Source organism: Sinocyclocheilus anshuiensis, unplaced genomic scaffold (assembly GCF_001515605.1).
Source record: "Sinocyclocheilus anshuiensis isolate Anshui unplaced genomic scaffold, SAMN03320099.WGS_v1.1 scaffold850, whole genome shotgun sequence".
NCBI classification, from domain to species: Eukaryota; Metazoa; Chordata; class Actinopteri; order Cypriniformes; family Cyprinidae; genus Sinocyclocheilus; species Sinocyclocheilus anshuiensis.
In genome coordinates, this window is record NW_015537937.1 from 1,866,424 (window position 1) to 1,883,709 (window position 17,286).

The 17,286-nt window shown below is 35.6% G+C and overlaps 1 protein-coding gene across 1 annotated transcript; it reads left to right on the forward strand.

The window, feature by feature from the left end:
• Window positions 1-315: 315 nt before the first annotated feature.
• On the forward strand, window positions 316-11,325 carry LOC107660326 (uncharacterized). The gene is made up of 20 exons (XM_016449619.1): window positions 316-565; window positions 1,384-2,516; window positions 2,948-3,004; window positions 3,205-3,313; window positions 3,583-3,707; window positions 4,065-4,124; window positions 4,266-4,399; window positions 4,833-4,998; window positions 5,901-6,025; window positions 6,564-6,707; window positions 7,624-7,717; window positions 8,080-8,174; window positions 8,457-8,792; window positions 8,870-9,046; window positions 9,365-9,441; window positions 9,568-9,693; window positions 9,786-9,920; window positions 10,008-10,128; window positions 10,327-10,468; window positions 11,161-11,325. Exons 1-20 carry the CDS (start codon window positions 316-318, stop codon window positions 11,323-11,325), a joined length of 3,771 nt encoding a protein of 1,256 aa, XP_016305105.1.
• Window positions 11,326-17,286: the final 5,961 nt, after the last annotated feature.

The following is a 17,286-nucleotide window of genomic DNA, read 5'->3' on the forward strand; positions in this document are numbered from 1 at the left end:
GGAACAAGCATCAAATGTAAGTGCAATGTCATATTATTAGAGCAAGTTAGAGTTAGAGTGTTAATTTTTCGGCTTCTTGTTTTTATTTACTTATTTATTTTTACTATTCAATTTACTGCATTATTTACCAATTTATCCAGCAAGATAGGCTACGTCATGATTATTCGGAAATAATTCTAATTTTAATTTAATTATAATTGATCATAGGCCTATATATAATTAGCAGATTTATAATATTATGCTATTGGAAAAACAAAAATTAACTTGCAGTTGTAACAGTTTTCCATTCATTCTGTGTATTCTTGTTGCTAAGAAATGAATAGAGAGGCGCGGAAGACGCGCAGTAGCGCGTTTGATGGAGCGTCATCGGGAGACGCAGAGGATATGGACGGTGAAGATGATGCTCACAGCAGACCTTCATCAGTGCTGTGGGAAAGACACATCGAGCAGAGTATATTTGTGGATATCAGCGATGATGACAGCCTGCATTTCAGTGACATGCAGGGCGCCTTCACTGTTCACCTCTCACAGGCCTCTGGTGTACCCCAGAGCCCACAACTCACTGGTAAGAGATACTATGAAATCCCTCTTATTGTAAAACTTCAATGGTAATACTATGGTTTATACTACTGAAGTACTATGCAATTCCATGTTTTTGGTCGCCACTGATAAAAAGCACCAAAAAGTAGTTTTCAACATCTTGAAAATGTAAATGCTATGAAATACAGATACACTACGCCTACATTTAAGAACTTTTTCAGTAAAAACAGTAATACTGAACTATTAGAATTTAAAATATTTGAAAATAAAATGTATTCTTGTGATGGCTAAGCTGTATTTTCAGCATCATTACTCCAGTCTTCAGTGTCACATGATCCTCCAGAAATCATTCTCATATGCTGATTTGCTGCTCAAGAAACATTTTATTATCAATGTTGAAAACAGTTGTGCTGCATAATATTTTTTTTTGTTGTTGTGGGAATTGTGATCAAGTTTTTCAGTACACTTTGATGAAAAGAAAGTTCAAAGGAACATTTTTTGTAACATTATAAATGTATGTACTGTCACTTTTGGTCATTTGAATGCATCCTTCTGAAAGTACTAATACTACTAAGTACTAAAAAAATCTTACTGACCCCTGCCTTTTGAATATGTATGGTAATCATTCAGAATGTATGATTAAAGTCCCACTGACATTGATTGAACGTATTTAAAATCTGATTAACATTAATGACATCATAATGACCTAATGTCAGCTGGATCTCCAGACAATTTCACCACAAATGGGTTTAAATTATAACATTTTACTAAAACATTAAAGACTTTAACCAACCCACTGTCCCCCCACTTTAACCAACCAACCCACTGCTATTTTGTGTACAGATAATGCAGAGCTGTCAGAGTCATGTGAGACTGAAGAGGGCTCTTCAGAGAGTGTTGAATCAGTTAGTAGTGAATGCACAGAACATTCAAAAGCCAGAAACAGGAAGGGAAACATACCCAAGGCGTCAGTACAGAAAACCACCCCTGCAGTGAAGCCAGTCATTGGAACACATGAGAATGATGCTGTCAACACCAGTGATGAAGAACATGAAGAGCTCCCATATGATGGTGCACACAGCAACTACAAAACAGAGAAGAATTTAAAAGCATCTCCATGTGAAACGGTTACTGAGATGCCTAGTCATAATTTCTCTACGCTTGATAAGTTAAGTATGCCATTTGTTAATGCAGAACAAACAGAGGCTTGCCAATCTAATCTTACTCACGGTCTTCTATGCAATCATAAAGCAATAAAGGATGTGGCTCTGCCTGTAGCCACACCTATTCAACCTGCAGACCACATCAATGACTTCCTGCTCAGACACTTCTCCAAGGAGGAGCTGCTTAACTCAAGCAGGATCATTGAAGCGGAGACCCTACCCGAGATGTCTTTGATGGACAGCATTGATGAAACCGTGCGGAGTAGAGCTTCTCAGGCTGCACAGATCTTTGTAGGAGAGAGGGAGAAGATTCAGGATGTGATGGAGGAGCCTGATCCAAGCATTGCTGAAAGCCATAGACTGACCGAACTAAATGTTTCAAATGAGTCAAGCTCATCTAAGGGACCTGGGTCGACTTGCATCAGTGACGACGATGATAATAAAGAGTGTCCTAAGCAGAACTGCAGTGCTAACTCTTTAGATCTGTCTAAAGCAGATGCACAAAAGCCTAAGTGCTCCTTCAGCAGGACCAGGTCCTATAGTGATCTGAAATACGGGCAGGGCAAGGTGCATTACCCACTACCTGACTTCTCTAAAGTGGCACCTAAAGTCAAAATGCCTAAAGGTAATGCAAGCGTTAAACCCATCAGCCAGTCACCAGCTATGGCCCGAGCCCAGTCGTCCCCAGGCATTCTGGGTAAATCAGCCTCCTCTTGTAAACCTACAGCAGATATCATCAGCAGGGTTTTAGAGGATTCCATCAAGCCACCAAAGAATGTGTTCACAGACAAGGAAGTAGCACATCAGTTACAGGTGAATCTATATTTTTATGTAATATTGTAGTATGTAAACTAGATATTAAAGGTTGTAGATAAGCGTTGATGCTGCTTAAGAAAGCCTAGTCTGGAAGTTTGAAGAATTTAAGAAATATTTTTTAAATAAAAAAAAAAGAAAAATATTTGTAAAAGGTTTTCAGTTTAAAGTTTGAAAAGCTTGGAGTTTAATAGATAGATAGATAGATTTAATAAGCATCAAGCTGCTTTGACCTTAAGATCTGACCTTTGACCTGAGAACTAACTTTTTTCTGTGGAACACAAAAGAAGAGATTGTTTTTTTTTTTTGTTTTGTTCATAAAATAAAAGTCAGTGGGGTCTAATGTTGTTTTGGACCCCAGTGACATTTATTGCATTAAGCATTAAAAAAGTGTCAAAACTTAAATAACCTACCATTTTATTTGTTTACAGGTTGAATATGACAGACTGCTCGCTAAATATACACAAGCTGAAAACCTAATCGGTCAGGTTAGACTGAAGTGTTTTTTTTTCTTCTGTGTATGGATGTTTATATGTATATCTTGATAAGGGAATATAACACTAAATATTATGCCTTTATAATACATGCTCACAGTACACACATATGATCTGCATTTCAACATACCCTCATTCTAATCTGATTAGCAGCCCAGTTTGTGTCAGTTATATTGTTGCTTTCTTTTAAGCAGCAGATTCATGCTTCCAGTGAGCCTTCTGTGACCATCGACTGGATTGATGCAACTAGCAACAATGAAAACACCAAACTGACAGCAACTAACCCACAAGCACCAGCCGCAGGCAAGAAGCCATTGTATTTCTTTCTCCCGCTGAAGTACTGGACTACACTGTAACCCTGACAGCACAGAAACCCTGCCAGGGAAATTTGAGCTGGTTTCTTCAGCAGTTAAACAGACCTTCTAAGAGAGGGAAACAAGAAACATCAGATATTAGATGGTTTATAGTTACAAAATGATAGAAAGTGCTATAAGATAAATATGAATTAATGAACAAGCGACACTGCATGTTTAGATACAATTGTGTCCTCATGTCTGATGTCTATTCAGCAGGTCCAAGTGAGAAGCAGTTTAGCCTGCAGAACTCTCAACCTGTGGAGACTGAATCACAGAGCCTGACAGACGGAGAGAGACTGACCTCTGAGCTCAGAGACATCATCAGATCATTTATGCAGAAGGTACACTCTAAAAAATGCTGGGTTGTTTCAACCCAATGTTGGGTCAAATATGGACTAACCCAACTGTTGGGTTAAAAAGTTAATTTAAAAATGTAACCAAAATTTAACCCAACAGTTGGGTTAGTCCATATTTGACACAACATTGGGTTGAAACAACCCAGCATTTTTTAGAGTGTACAGACAAATACCACAAGTTAACAGATTTTGCCCTCTGCCTTGTGTTGTATTTTTAGTTCTCTAAAAATCCTTTTAGAAAGTCTAAAAATTGTAGTTCTCTCTCATACATTTAGCTTTAGCAGAACCTCTTAACATCCCGGTGCATTGGGCTGCATCTGATTTTTTTCCCCTCATTTTCAGGTGGATGAATTCAAAACATGTGCCACCACCATGTCAATCAATGTAGAGGAGCAACAGATGGTAACTGTATAGATTTATCATAAATTGCATGAAACCATATTTGTAATCATACACTGTTCAGACAAGATCAAAATTCAACCATGCATTACAAAATGGGAACAAATGTAAACTTTTCATCTTGTTTGTTGGATCTCTCTGCAGGTGCTAAAGAGCATGATGGAGGCCCAGGATCAGCTGGAGAGGAATTACCTCACAAAGAGGGAGGAGCATCGTGCTCTGGAGATGCAGAACTACAGGGGTTTAACCAGAAACACAGGAGAGTTTGACCCTGACAGGTAGACGTCTCATCTGGCCAAACTGTATTTTACTGATGTCAAAAAGCTAGAAAGCTCTTGTTATAATCACCAAAACTATTTAAATAATAAGTATGTGATTGTATATTCCACCTTCACTATTGGCTCCAAAAAGCCATTAAAATGTTTCTAATTTAAAGTTTTTGTTTTGTGAACCAATATTCCTTCATGGACACAATTTATACTTATACTTAATATACTTAGTATATAGAACAAAATTTCAGTCATATACTGTATGCATATGCCTTTAAATGAAAAGGAGTCTTCAAATCTTCTCAAATAAACTCATTCAAGTGTGTCTAAACATTTGACAGGCAGTGCAACTGTAATTTGACTTATGTGGCTGTTAAAAGAAGAGATTGAAACTGTCACAGGGTCAACCTGCAAGTGTCGTGTCTTCACCTTTATGTTTAAGGGAGGTCGAGGGCCAGATTTTCAGGATAGGCATGCACCTGGAGGACATTAAAGAGCAGATTGACAGAAATGTGTGCCATGTTTTCTATCCTCCTTCATCTTCCACTCCCTCTCCTCCACCTTGTGAAGATATCTCTGTCTCATCACCCCATCCATCACTGCATGAGGTAACACACATTAATCTATATTTTAGGTGACTTTCCCTCATTAATTTATTCAATCATTCATATACTGTACACATACTTTTTAGCTTATGTCATTTCTGTTTAAAGGAATAGTTCACACCAAAAATGGAAAATGTGCTTTAAGCTTACTCACCCTCAGACCATCTAAGATGTAGATGAACAGACTTGGACAAATTTAGCATCTAGCAATTTAACAGCTGATAAAAACATCCCAATAATCCACAAGTAATCCACACTGTCTCCAGTGAAGTGAAAAGCTATGTGTTTGTGATAAACAAATCCATCATTAAGGCATTTTAACTTTAAATCATTGCTTCTGGCCAAAGTCTATAATCTCCATAATGTCCATAAAGTATAAGTTTTCAATATTATGCATAGAGGAATCATATTCCTCTATGCATAATATTCAGCAAGTTAAAAATGTTTTAATGGTGGATTTTGTTACTACAAACATGCAGCTTTTAACTTCACAAAATGTTAATTGATTAACTGGAGTTGTGTAGATTACTTGTGGATTATTGGGATGTTTTTATCAGATGTTTGGACTTTCATTCTGACGACACCCATTCACTTGCAGAGGATCTATTGGTGAGCAAGTGATGTAATGCTAAATTTCTCCAAATCTGTTCACAAAAAGAAACACTCATCTATATCTTGGATGGCCTAAGTGTGAAAAAAAATGATTAACAGATTAACCGTTCCTCTAAACAACTTCTCCTGAAATTATTCATGTCCGTGTGTACACACGCAGTGAAGCTGATATTGTTGTGTGCCCCATATCCGTTTGCATGGCTTGTTTTGCTATGTAACGTGAGAACTAAATGACTACCATGGTAGGTTTTGTGGATGCTGGGGCTGAATGAAAAGCATGTGTCATGTTGCAGGAGTCAGTCTTCAGCATCTCCCCTGTTAGACACAACATTGAGGACAACGATGATGAAGAGACCAATGAAGATCACACAGCTGATGGGCTTTTTCTCAGGGGAACAGAAAACAGCTTCTATCTACAGTACAGCCATGTTTTATTCTTTACACTATATTGTTATGGGGAACAAATGCATCTGAATGTAGAACTAAATTACCTATATTCTCATTTTGTGAGAAAAAGAGACACTTACTCCTGAACCAAATTAATTATTTAAATTGAATCTACATTGCTAAATTAAAAACGCACAATTCTACATAGATTTTTTTAGCATCTACCTACTTTTAAAGAAATGTCTCTGGGGTGGTAAACAAAAGTTTGCAGGTTCATACTCCACAATCCTTGAGCTATTAACATTAATACCTTAAAGGCATAATTCACCCCAAAAATTAGACAAATCTTTATGTTACGTTAATTAGAAATGTTGTGATCCAGTACCTTATTTAGTTCATCTCAGAAAGATCACTGATGTGGGTTGTAAGAGGAGAGAGCGTATCGTGATATTTAGCACAGCTCACTCAAGGCTGATCGGGTTACAGGTCGAGAGGAGGGACGAGTGAATATCAGTTTCATTATGGAAACACTTAGTTCCCTCTGTTCTTTTTCTGTATCTTCCTCTGAGGTATTCCACCTTCTCCACTGAAACGGCTGGCACTGCCAATGAGGAACAGGAGAACAGACTGACAACAGGAGAGAACCAACACTACGAGGACGTCCTGGCACAAGCATCCTCCTCAACTTTATTAAAGCAGCTGACACATGATAGGTCAGTATTTACTGACAGATTTGTATTCTTTGCTGTGCATGCTTTGCAATCTGGTGCAGTCTTAACTGGGAAAGTGTATTGTAATTTTAAAACTTACAATTTTACAATAATAGATGGTAAATCAAAGGTGCATGATTTAGGGTTATTATAAAAAACTAAAACTAAAATATATTTTGTTTACTTTGTTTACACTGACTGGAATAAAATACATATAAAAAGTTTACTTATTTTATTTCAGTTATTTTTCAAAGCAGCATTTCTCATTTTCATTTAACTTGATGTTCTAAAATAATTAAAATAAAAATGAACAAACTATAGAAACACATTTAAAAAGCTTAAGTCAAATGACAACCAATAAAATGTCAAACACTCAATAAAATTAATAAAACTAACTCAAATTAAACAGAAAATATAAAAATAAAAACTAATTCAAAATAATAATAATGAATTAAAACTATAATAGTATCTCAATTACACTAAAATAACACTGCCACATTTGCAAATATCTACTATTTAAAAAAAAAAACAAAAAAACAATTTGTACAACTTTTAAGGGAGATCAAAAGTTTGTTGTGTTAGCCCAGAAAATGTGATATTTTTAGTGATTTATGCTGCATGGTATGACTATTATTGGAAAGTAACAAATAAAGAACTAAAAATGTCTGAATATGGTACTATGTTAATACTACTGTATTTTGAAGTACAGTGGAGTACTGTGTAAATAATCATTATACTATAGCACTGCCACAGTACTTTTTGTATGTGTAATGTCCTTTAAGTACATTGTTGCATCAGCAATGAACTTTCTCAAGTACAATGGTGCAAACATGATCAGAGTTTTAAAAATCTAAAACTATTGTAAATGTAAAAGAACCTTGTTCTTTGATGGCTGCTGTGATCGCCATTCCTCTCTCAGGTATGAAGAGAAGATCAGACATAGTGAAGCCTACTTCACTTCTGTAGGACCGTCTCCTTGGAACTCTCCTCAGCCAACCACAGATAAAACACAGGTAACACACACACTGCAACAAGATGACATAGAGAGAAAGAGATTATATTTATCTGTGAGAAAAATCTGTTGCATGCAAGAATATCAATAATGTCAATGTCAGTTGTTAGAGGGATAAAATTATCACATTTCCTTTTCACATGTTCAGCATTACATTTTGTGAGACAAACAGAGTAAATGTTGTATGTTAGATACAGTACAAAAACTTCAGTCCCCCAAATCATTTTCATTAGAGATATTGGGGGATTTTTCGTAAGTACTGTTATTGTTAAGGTATTTGTTGCTTCCGCATGTCACTTGCAGCAGGTATGGGTTGTTTCTTCAAAGGACAGAATTACATAGAGAGTGTTTTTGTTCTTTCAGAGCTTTTTCAGTCCAGAAACTGACAGTGGCTTTGGCAGTTTTGACCTAAGCCGGCCAAGCACAGGACTGTTCCAAACACCTTCTCGTGCTGTGAGGTAAATGCACACACACTGACAGCTATAGTGCTTTAAAAGACGGAAGCATATATGTAAATTATCAAAGGCAGACTATTTCATTTTGGTGTCTGATAAGTTACTAGTCTAAAAAAAAAAAAACAGTATATATGTTATATTCATAAATGGGAATGTTAAAAGATAAGATTATAAATGCTAAACTAAATGTGATATTATATTCATATTATAAATCAATGAAAAGATATTCTATAGCAGAACTGACATTTGATAAAAATATAACATTTTATCTGATGTTCTCTTCAGTTCTGCACTCTCTGACGATGTCAACAGCATAACGAATACCAGTGGTTCAGACAGTGAAGCCTCCCACTCCAATGTGCGAACAACTATATCAGCGCCACCACAACCTGTGCAGCCCACAGTGAACCACCTGGAATATGAACAGATAGTTACACATGTCATGGAAGCAAGAAGCATTACCCAGAATGCACCTGTTAGAGCTTCAAAAGAAGATGACACATCAGTAGGTGGCGCCACTGCCATGCATAACCAGGTGACTGAAGGAATAGGGGAAGATCAGCTGGGAAAGAGCCATTCTGCAAATGAGACGCACTCAGCATCACACTGCTCATGCCACAAGTAAGTGTTAAAGGAAATTGTTTATTGTCACCTGCAAATTGTTAGATTAACCATAATTTCCATTGTGCTCTTCATAGTAGTGAGGTTATCCTAGCACTGCAGTATGAGGTTTCGCGCCTCAAGAGGGCGCTAGAGGAAAGCCTTGGTCACCTGCCTCATGACAGTAAGACGACTGATTATCCGAATGGCAGGTATCCATTGGAGAGGAAGCACAAGGGACAGACCCGTAGCCAGAACAGAGGTGCCTCAAGCAGGTACTTCAAGTTGGGGTTGAGGAACGGGTCCCATTCTATAAGTGTCTAAAGAAAACAGAATTTGTTTTTTTAATGTAAGGAACATTTTAATAATCTGAAAAACCCTTTTCACTATAATATAGTTATAATGAGTATAATGTATAATATGGTTAACCAAATAACAATTCTTAAAAGAAGAATTATTTTCTTGGTGCAATTAACATTTTAATATCTGAAGAGCAGTTTTTCAAAGGTTCTTCATTGGACCATAGATGCTAACAAGAGTGTTGGTTTTTCAAAGGTTTGCAAACATAATATGCATTCTCACTATACCATCAGATGTGTGAAGACAGACTCAAACCTTCAGATGATTGAGGACTGGATCTCTTCTGATATGGAGCTCAGCAAGAGCAAAGGTGACAGCATGACAATTTGGTTCACACTTGTTATATGTAATAAATGTGGTTTAAAGCAGTTAAATATTGGTGTTTGTTAAAGTCTATACAGTGAAACTGAAGTAAAGGGTATTTCTGTATTGTTAGTCACTGACGCTGAGGATTCAGATCACACCATGAGTTTACAGAGAGCCTTCAGTCCATCTCACGGACTAATACGCACCCGATTCAGTGCTGACAAGAGGTCACATGACTCCAGAACCTCATCCAAAGGTATGACTGTGCTTTTAGCAAAATAGCTTTTGGCTGCAGTTCAGGATGTAGTGAGATAAAGGTACTCAATGTTCTTCTCTCAATGGTCACAGCCTCAGTAGAGAGCTTTCCTTTGGACACATCTCAGTTTAGCCAGTTTGGTAGCCATCAGAGAGCCAGCATTGGGCCAACAATCCCCAGCACTGACACTAAGAGAACCAACAAAAGTGCCAGCTATAGACCTGCAAGTGAGGAACCACTAAACCTACTAAAACCCCTGTATGTCATGTAGAGTGGAATGGTAAGAACGGAAATGGTCTTCTTTGTTGTTTCAGTGGGAAACTTGGAGAACATCTTCTTAAACAGCACAAAACTTGCCCCTCCTATTCCTGCTCATCCTTCCCATAAGCCTCTGCTGCAGGTCAACTATGGCTCCTCCTGCAGTCTGCCTGCTGGGTAAGCAATTAATCAGTTAAATGGCAAACAAACTATGAAATATACAGTGAATCATTACGTCAAACACATCATATTACCAATGCACAAATGCAGTTTGATCTGTCAAGCTTAATAAACTGTAATACACCTCAAATTAGTCACTAAACATTAACTGAAATTTGACAAAAGCATTTGACTTTGTACTGGCTGTTTTCCCAGATTTAAAGTCCGAGATCAAGCATCAGAACCAGTGTCCACTAGGAGGCGCTCAACTCAATCTGACTCGGCACTGCTTCCCAGTAACGTTTTCTTTCAACGGACCTCACCGAGGACCAGTGGAAGACGACACCGCACCAGCAGAGTCAGTTTAGACTGTTATACAGCTAACATCCACACAACAGAACAAAATATCCGTTAGTAATGCTAATATCTTATGTAGTTTACCTTTACAACATTGATTATTTAGAATGTGATTCCTGCATAACATATTAACTAACATACACTGCTGTTAAGTTTGGGTTTAGTTTTTTTTTTTTTTTTTTTTTAAAGAAAATAGGTTTATTCTGTAAGGAGGTGACAGTAAAGACATTTATAATGTTACAAAAGATTTCGATTTCAAATAAATGTTGTTCTTTTAAACTTTTTTATTCATCTAAAAAATATGTTATCACTATTTTCACAAAGACATGAAGCAGCACACATATTTTCAACATTGATAATAAAAATAAATGTTTCTTGAGCGGCAAATCAGAATATGAGAATGATTTCTGAAGGATCGTGAGAAGAATGGAGTAATAGATGCTGAGAATCCCGCGTTGCCATAACAGGAATAAATGACATTTTAAAATATAACATTTATTTTAAATTGTAATAATATTTCACAATAATACTGTGCTTTTCAACAAATAAATACAGCCTTGGTGAGCATACGAGACTTTACAAACATTGCAAAATGTTATTGACTCCAGACTTTTTAACAGTAGTTTTACTAGTGTATTTTATATTCACATATATAACATAGATATGTATTAATTTTTGTTTAATGATTTTCAGGAGGAATCGATACATAAGACATTGGACAAGGCCTTGCAGGCAGCTTTTCTAATGAAGCAGACCACAGACAGGATGGCAGATGCTCTCTATGCTGACCTGGCCAAAGCTCAGCTCCAGAGGAAGTTACTGGGCCTACATCCTCTCAGCAGCAGAGCAGGCAGTTAGCTGTGCTGTAATTACAGTGGAGTATACATCATTTCACGCATCTGCTTTTACACATCTGTTTAATAGTGTTTGGGGTTTTGCATTGCATTATTGTCAAATAAAAAAGCTGACCTGAAAGCTTGTCTTTTGTAATATTTTTTAATAATGATCATGACCAATAGGGGGCAGAATAGATCCTCTTTTAATGTAGCCAAAATGACACAATACTTACAATAATGTAAGTGTGATGTAATTATAATTACCAGATTAGCACAATACCAGAATACCCATCTCTAGTATAATGTATCATAAAACACCTAAGGATTTCCTCCCTGGATTTGACTTCTGTCATCACATACCATCATGTTATTAAGGAGAATGTGAGTTTTAGTGAAACTAGGGCTTTTCTTTTACAAATTCCCTCAGCTTCATAAGACTATCAGGTTTTTCCTCTCAGCTGAATGACTCACTTGAAACTCCAGCAGCATCATTCACTGTCAATCACAAACAACACTGCTCGAGTTTCTGTCAATATCTTGTGAGTGTGTAGTAAGCCTCTGGTCATTGCTTTTGTTAATGTAAAGCAGCTTACACTCTCGTTGGTGTTGTTGGTTTCAAGCATTACAAACTCTTATCAACCCCAAACTGAACAATTTACACAATTTATTACAGTGTGTGCATAATTATTATTATGAACCCTTTTGTCTCCAGTGCCACCATTTTCCAGAACTGCAACCTGGGGTCTCCAGAAGTGCAAAGTGTCAGGTTCTCAGAGACTTTGCTTGGGTAAAAAATCCTAAAAAAATTACTTAATAAGAATCACATGTTGAAGTGTAGTAAAATACTTGCACTTCTGGAGACTTCAGGTTGGTTGCAGTTCTGGAAAATGGTGGCACTGGAGACTAAAGGGTTCCTCCTAATGGTTTCACACCTAATTCTTCACATTAATTCGCAGTTAACGTGTCTTTTCTTCTCCACCTGTTTTTTTCTGACCCTGCTGACCCAATGAGCATTTCATTGCCCTGTCTAATGGCCATGCCTTTACTTTGTAAATTGCATTAGTATTACATCCTTCTCATGAGCATTTAATAATTTTTGACTTTTCAGTTCGAGTTAAATCTCTTTTTGGCTCATTTTATCTGTAAAAGAAAACATGCTTAATAATTATGCACACCTGAATATAAGGTGTTTTTCACTTCCGACCTTCATGGACAATTATATACCACTTATAAATGATTAAATACAAAATTAATAGTAGTTATTAGGATTGATGTGGTTTGGAATCAATAAAATGTGCTTGTAAAAAAATATGATCGGAATATCAAATTGCATAATAATTATGCACGTATTATATAATATATATTGATCAACTAAATTACAGTGTTTAAAGATTCGGAAGTAATACTTTATTTCTATTTATAACCATTAGCATCAGTTATTTGTGTTAAATAAAATTCTGAAAATAATTTATTGTAACAATTACTCTCAAAAAATCTTGTCACAAATGGTCGCAATAATAAACAAAATGGATTCTGTCCATAAAAATATTATACAAACACACATATTTGTCTGGAAATTAGATTAAAAAAAAAAGAAATCTTCAGGCTAATCTTCACCTGAGGATACATTACAAATTTGTTACAGTAATCTGTGTGAAACCTGATGTAAACTGTTTCTGCAGGGTGATTCTCACAGTGATGGAGTGAGAGAAAGAGAAATCTTTAAGAAAAAGACGGAAGAGATGTGTAAACTTGTCAGTCCTAACAACACAGCAAGGCTTGCTCGAAACCTTTGAATGGTCTAAATATCGTTCTAGCTATCGAGACACGACACCACAGGGGAATAGGGTATCCTTTTTGCTTGGGTAAAAAATTGGGTAAAAAAAAACAGAAATGTGAACACTGGATAAAGCTATATTCAAAAATTAAGAGTTAAATCCATTTATAGAATGGATTTTGTGTATCTCTTTTTATCACTCCATTAATCTGAAAATACTGTCAACAGAAAAAACATATTTTTAATAATAAAAAAATAAAATTATATATAAACATTCAGAATACAGATAGGCAGTGTTGGGGAAAGTTACTTTTGTGTTACTCCATAAAAAAGTAACTAATTGCATTACTTAGTTACCCAAAAGTTTTATTTTTGGCAACAGTAAAGGCTCTTTCACACCAAAAGTGAAATTAATCAGCCTGAAGTGCGTGCCTCTGTACCTCACTACCAATTTCTCTCAACATGGGGACAGGAGAGCTGTCAGTGTGCTGTATCACCGAAAAAGTAACTCAGATATTTTCTAGTAAATTTAAAAGTAATGCGTTATGTTAGTTACTTGAAAAAGTAATCTGATTACATACCTTGCGTTAAAACTTAAATGTTTGGTGTACACAAGTTCTACTGAAGTGGAGATTTTTTACTTCCTGCAGGAGAAATAACTCATTTGGGGAAAACAGCCTTTACAGACATGTACTGTCACTGAATTCAATGATGAACTGCCTTTTAACTGAAAATTTAGTGTTTACTATTGTCCTTATGCATTGACACACTATTTTCCTATTTAAAGGGATAGTTCACCCAAAAATGAAAATTCTGTCATCATTTACTCACCCTCATGTCCACTAACTGTTTGATTACCAGCAATCTTCAAAATATCTTCCTTTGTGTTCAACATAAGAAAGCAACTCATACAGGTTTGGAACGACATGAGGGTGAGTAAATGATGACAGAATTTTCATTTTTGGGTGAACTATCCCTTTAATACTGTAAAGCTGCTTTGACACAATCTGTATTGTTAAAAGCGCTATATAAATTAAGGTGACTTGACTTGACTGTAATTGAAATCTATACAAGCAAATAGATAATATATGTCATAAAATAAACACTTAAATGTATATTGTGGATGCTTGGAAGCAAAATAGCCATCAGAATGGTTCTAAAAATGGTTTTGCCTGTAGTATCTTACCTAAAATATATAGCATTAAAAAAAAAAAAAACATTAAGTCATTAAAATAAAGTACAAAAATATCAACTTTAAAAAATATGAAAGAGAATTGACTATATATATGTTTAAGTTTCAGATTTGTTTTAATTGTTGTAAGCATACTACTTTTAATAAAATACATTATATTACACTTCTCTACAATGGAGACAGCATCACAGGTGTGATTCGTGTATAATGCCACTTTCAGCATATCACTGATACGAGAGTTACGCTGTAAACAATCTCCTGTAGCAATTTCAGTGTAAAATACAGTAACTTTAGAGACACCTAAAAAGAAAGGTCAAATGCACATATCAGATGTCCTTCTCTCATGACTCCTATGAATATGCTACAACTCTGATGCTCCATTCTCTATTGAAAACCCAACAATGCTGAGGCAAACGCAACCTATCAGTGACCCAGATAAGTGTGATTTACAGGGTGGGATTTTGAATTGTCTGCCCTCAGCCCCCACTCCCAAACAAAATGAAATATACATGCTATATAACAAGGTTAATACAAATTCAAAATGCATTCTGGTGTTTTTAAACACTTCTGAACTAAAATACACCATAACTCACTTCTATTTGCTCTGACCTGTTTCATTCTGGTTACACAAAAATATTAATATGGCACCATGGTACTGTAGCTGCTGAACCTGAATCTCATTATCAGATCTGGCTTATAAGTACCAGCCTGTGCCAACGTGTCTGTTTCATTCATACTGAGGTTTTTTCTAGCGTCTGTTCTTTCCCAAAGTGATGCCTTTTCAATTATTTAAATAAAAGAAAAAGTTGTTTAAAAAAAAAACAGTAAAAACAAAAATATTGTGAAAATAGTTTTCTCTTGGATTGAATTTTTTTTAAATTTATTCCTGTGAATTCATTTACTCCAGTCTTCAGAAATAATTCTAATATGCTGATTTGCTGCCCAAGAAACATTTCTTATTATTATCAATATTTCGTGCGGCTTAATATTTTAATGGAAACTGATACTTTTTTTTTTAGGATTCTTTCATTAATAGAAAGCTCGAAAGAACAGCATTTATCCTTTGTGACATTATAAATGTATTTCCTGGCACTTTGAATCAATTTAATGAATATTTGGGGAATAAAAGTATTAATATCTTCCAAAAACAAAAATAAAAACAAACTTACTGACTTAAAACTTTTGAAAGGTAGTGTAATACTACAAAAGTCCTTTCAACTGAGGGATTCAACTGAATTCCCTAAGCACTGGCTGTAGTAACATGGCCAGTTTTGGTCATTTTTCATGAGAAATCAGGCATGTTGATGGCTGTATACATAACATACATGACTGATGTATGTCACAACACCCCTAAGCTCAGGCAACCTAAACCATTGCTAATTTGTTGTGCTATACAACTTGAATTGAAACCGTTCCTGCTTTGGTTTTGAAATTCTTAAATACCCCCCAGAAAGGAAAAATAAGCTCTGTAAGATATATACTAAAGCATGTCATGTTACACTGACAGGAATTAACCACAGATTTATGGCTTTTACATTTCCTCTGATCATTCAGCTACATGGATCTTTTGACACTAATATTACACATACACATTTCATCGGCATCTCTCACATTAATCTATGTTCTTTAAGCAAAACCTTTGCTTAGATACCCTCCTTCTCTCATGTTCCTCCTTATAAAAATGACCCCAATAATCTCACGCATGTCTAGCATTTCAGAATAATATCACATCAATAAGACATCAAACCCGGAATCAAAAGTCTGAATTCTCATTATGAACTCATTAAGTTCTATTTCTCCAATATACTACAACAAATGTTTTAGGTGAAACATCTGAGAAAACTTTTTTTGAAGTTGTAAATACAACAACGATTACTAGTGTGTGTTTTACAAAATACTATTTTAGTCTACTTCAAAATTTCATGTTTAATCCAGTGCGTTACTTGTTTTTTCTTTAGCAATATCTGAGTGAAAATGGTTTCTAGTGTATGAAATAGCAACTGTTCAACAATAAAAATGGGTTGTCATTAGGCCTGGGTGATAAAACGGTATCGATATTTATCGACGGTACACCTTCTTCGATATCGATAGAAAAAATGTTTGATATAGTGCACGATATAGGCACGTGCTATGAGTGACGCAGACAGCACACACAAACACGAACACATGCTGAAATGAGTGCTGTGCCTGCCTGTGATGAGGAGATTGTGAATAAAGAATGAATATTAGTCGAATTTAAAATAAACATTTGCATTTGAATGTTAGGTGTGCATCAGGGCGCGCGAGATGCGGTGATGATGTAAGTGACGTTGTTGCATTTTAATGTTTTGTTAGTCTAGCCCACAAGACGCGCCGCTGCTGCGTTATTCATTCAACATATTAGAGAAACATAGAAGCTCAATGCGGAGAAGATCTTTATAAAGGTTAAAACCGAAATCAAGCCATTCACACAGAACGCATATTCAGTGCATTTTTAGACGGACAAATATGACTGCTGCACTCGCGTCTCACACAAGAGATGTATAGAAAGCCATTGCAAAGTTAAAAACTTTTAGAAAACACGTCACGAATTTGTGGAGGTTTATTCCTTTTCACTGCGTCTCATATGTTTTTAAATGCAATCTGTGTGAATGGCGCTTCGGCTCTTTAGATTAAGCAATGCATAAATACATGATGCTGTTTTGTTCATAATTGTTTATGCAATTTACGAAATTATATTCGTTAATTTAGACGTTATGCATGTTTTTATAGAGTTACTTCCTTGCGTTGACAATTTAAATGTGCTGCATTATTTTGCTCATTGCACCCTCCTGTGGCCTCGGGAGACAAGACAAAAGTTTCCTTAAAACCTATTTAATCAGCATATAAAACATTAGAAATTAGATATTTGTTTAATTTTTATTTTGTGTTTGATTGTTAAAACAAAAAATATTTGTTGTTTGTCTCAATAAATTGTGTTAATTAAAAATACAGTGGTTAAATTTAAACATTTTTTTCTATTGCTTTTTGTTTTA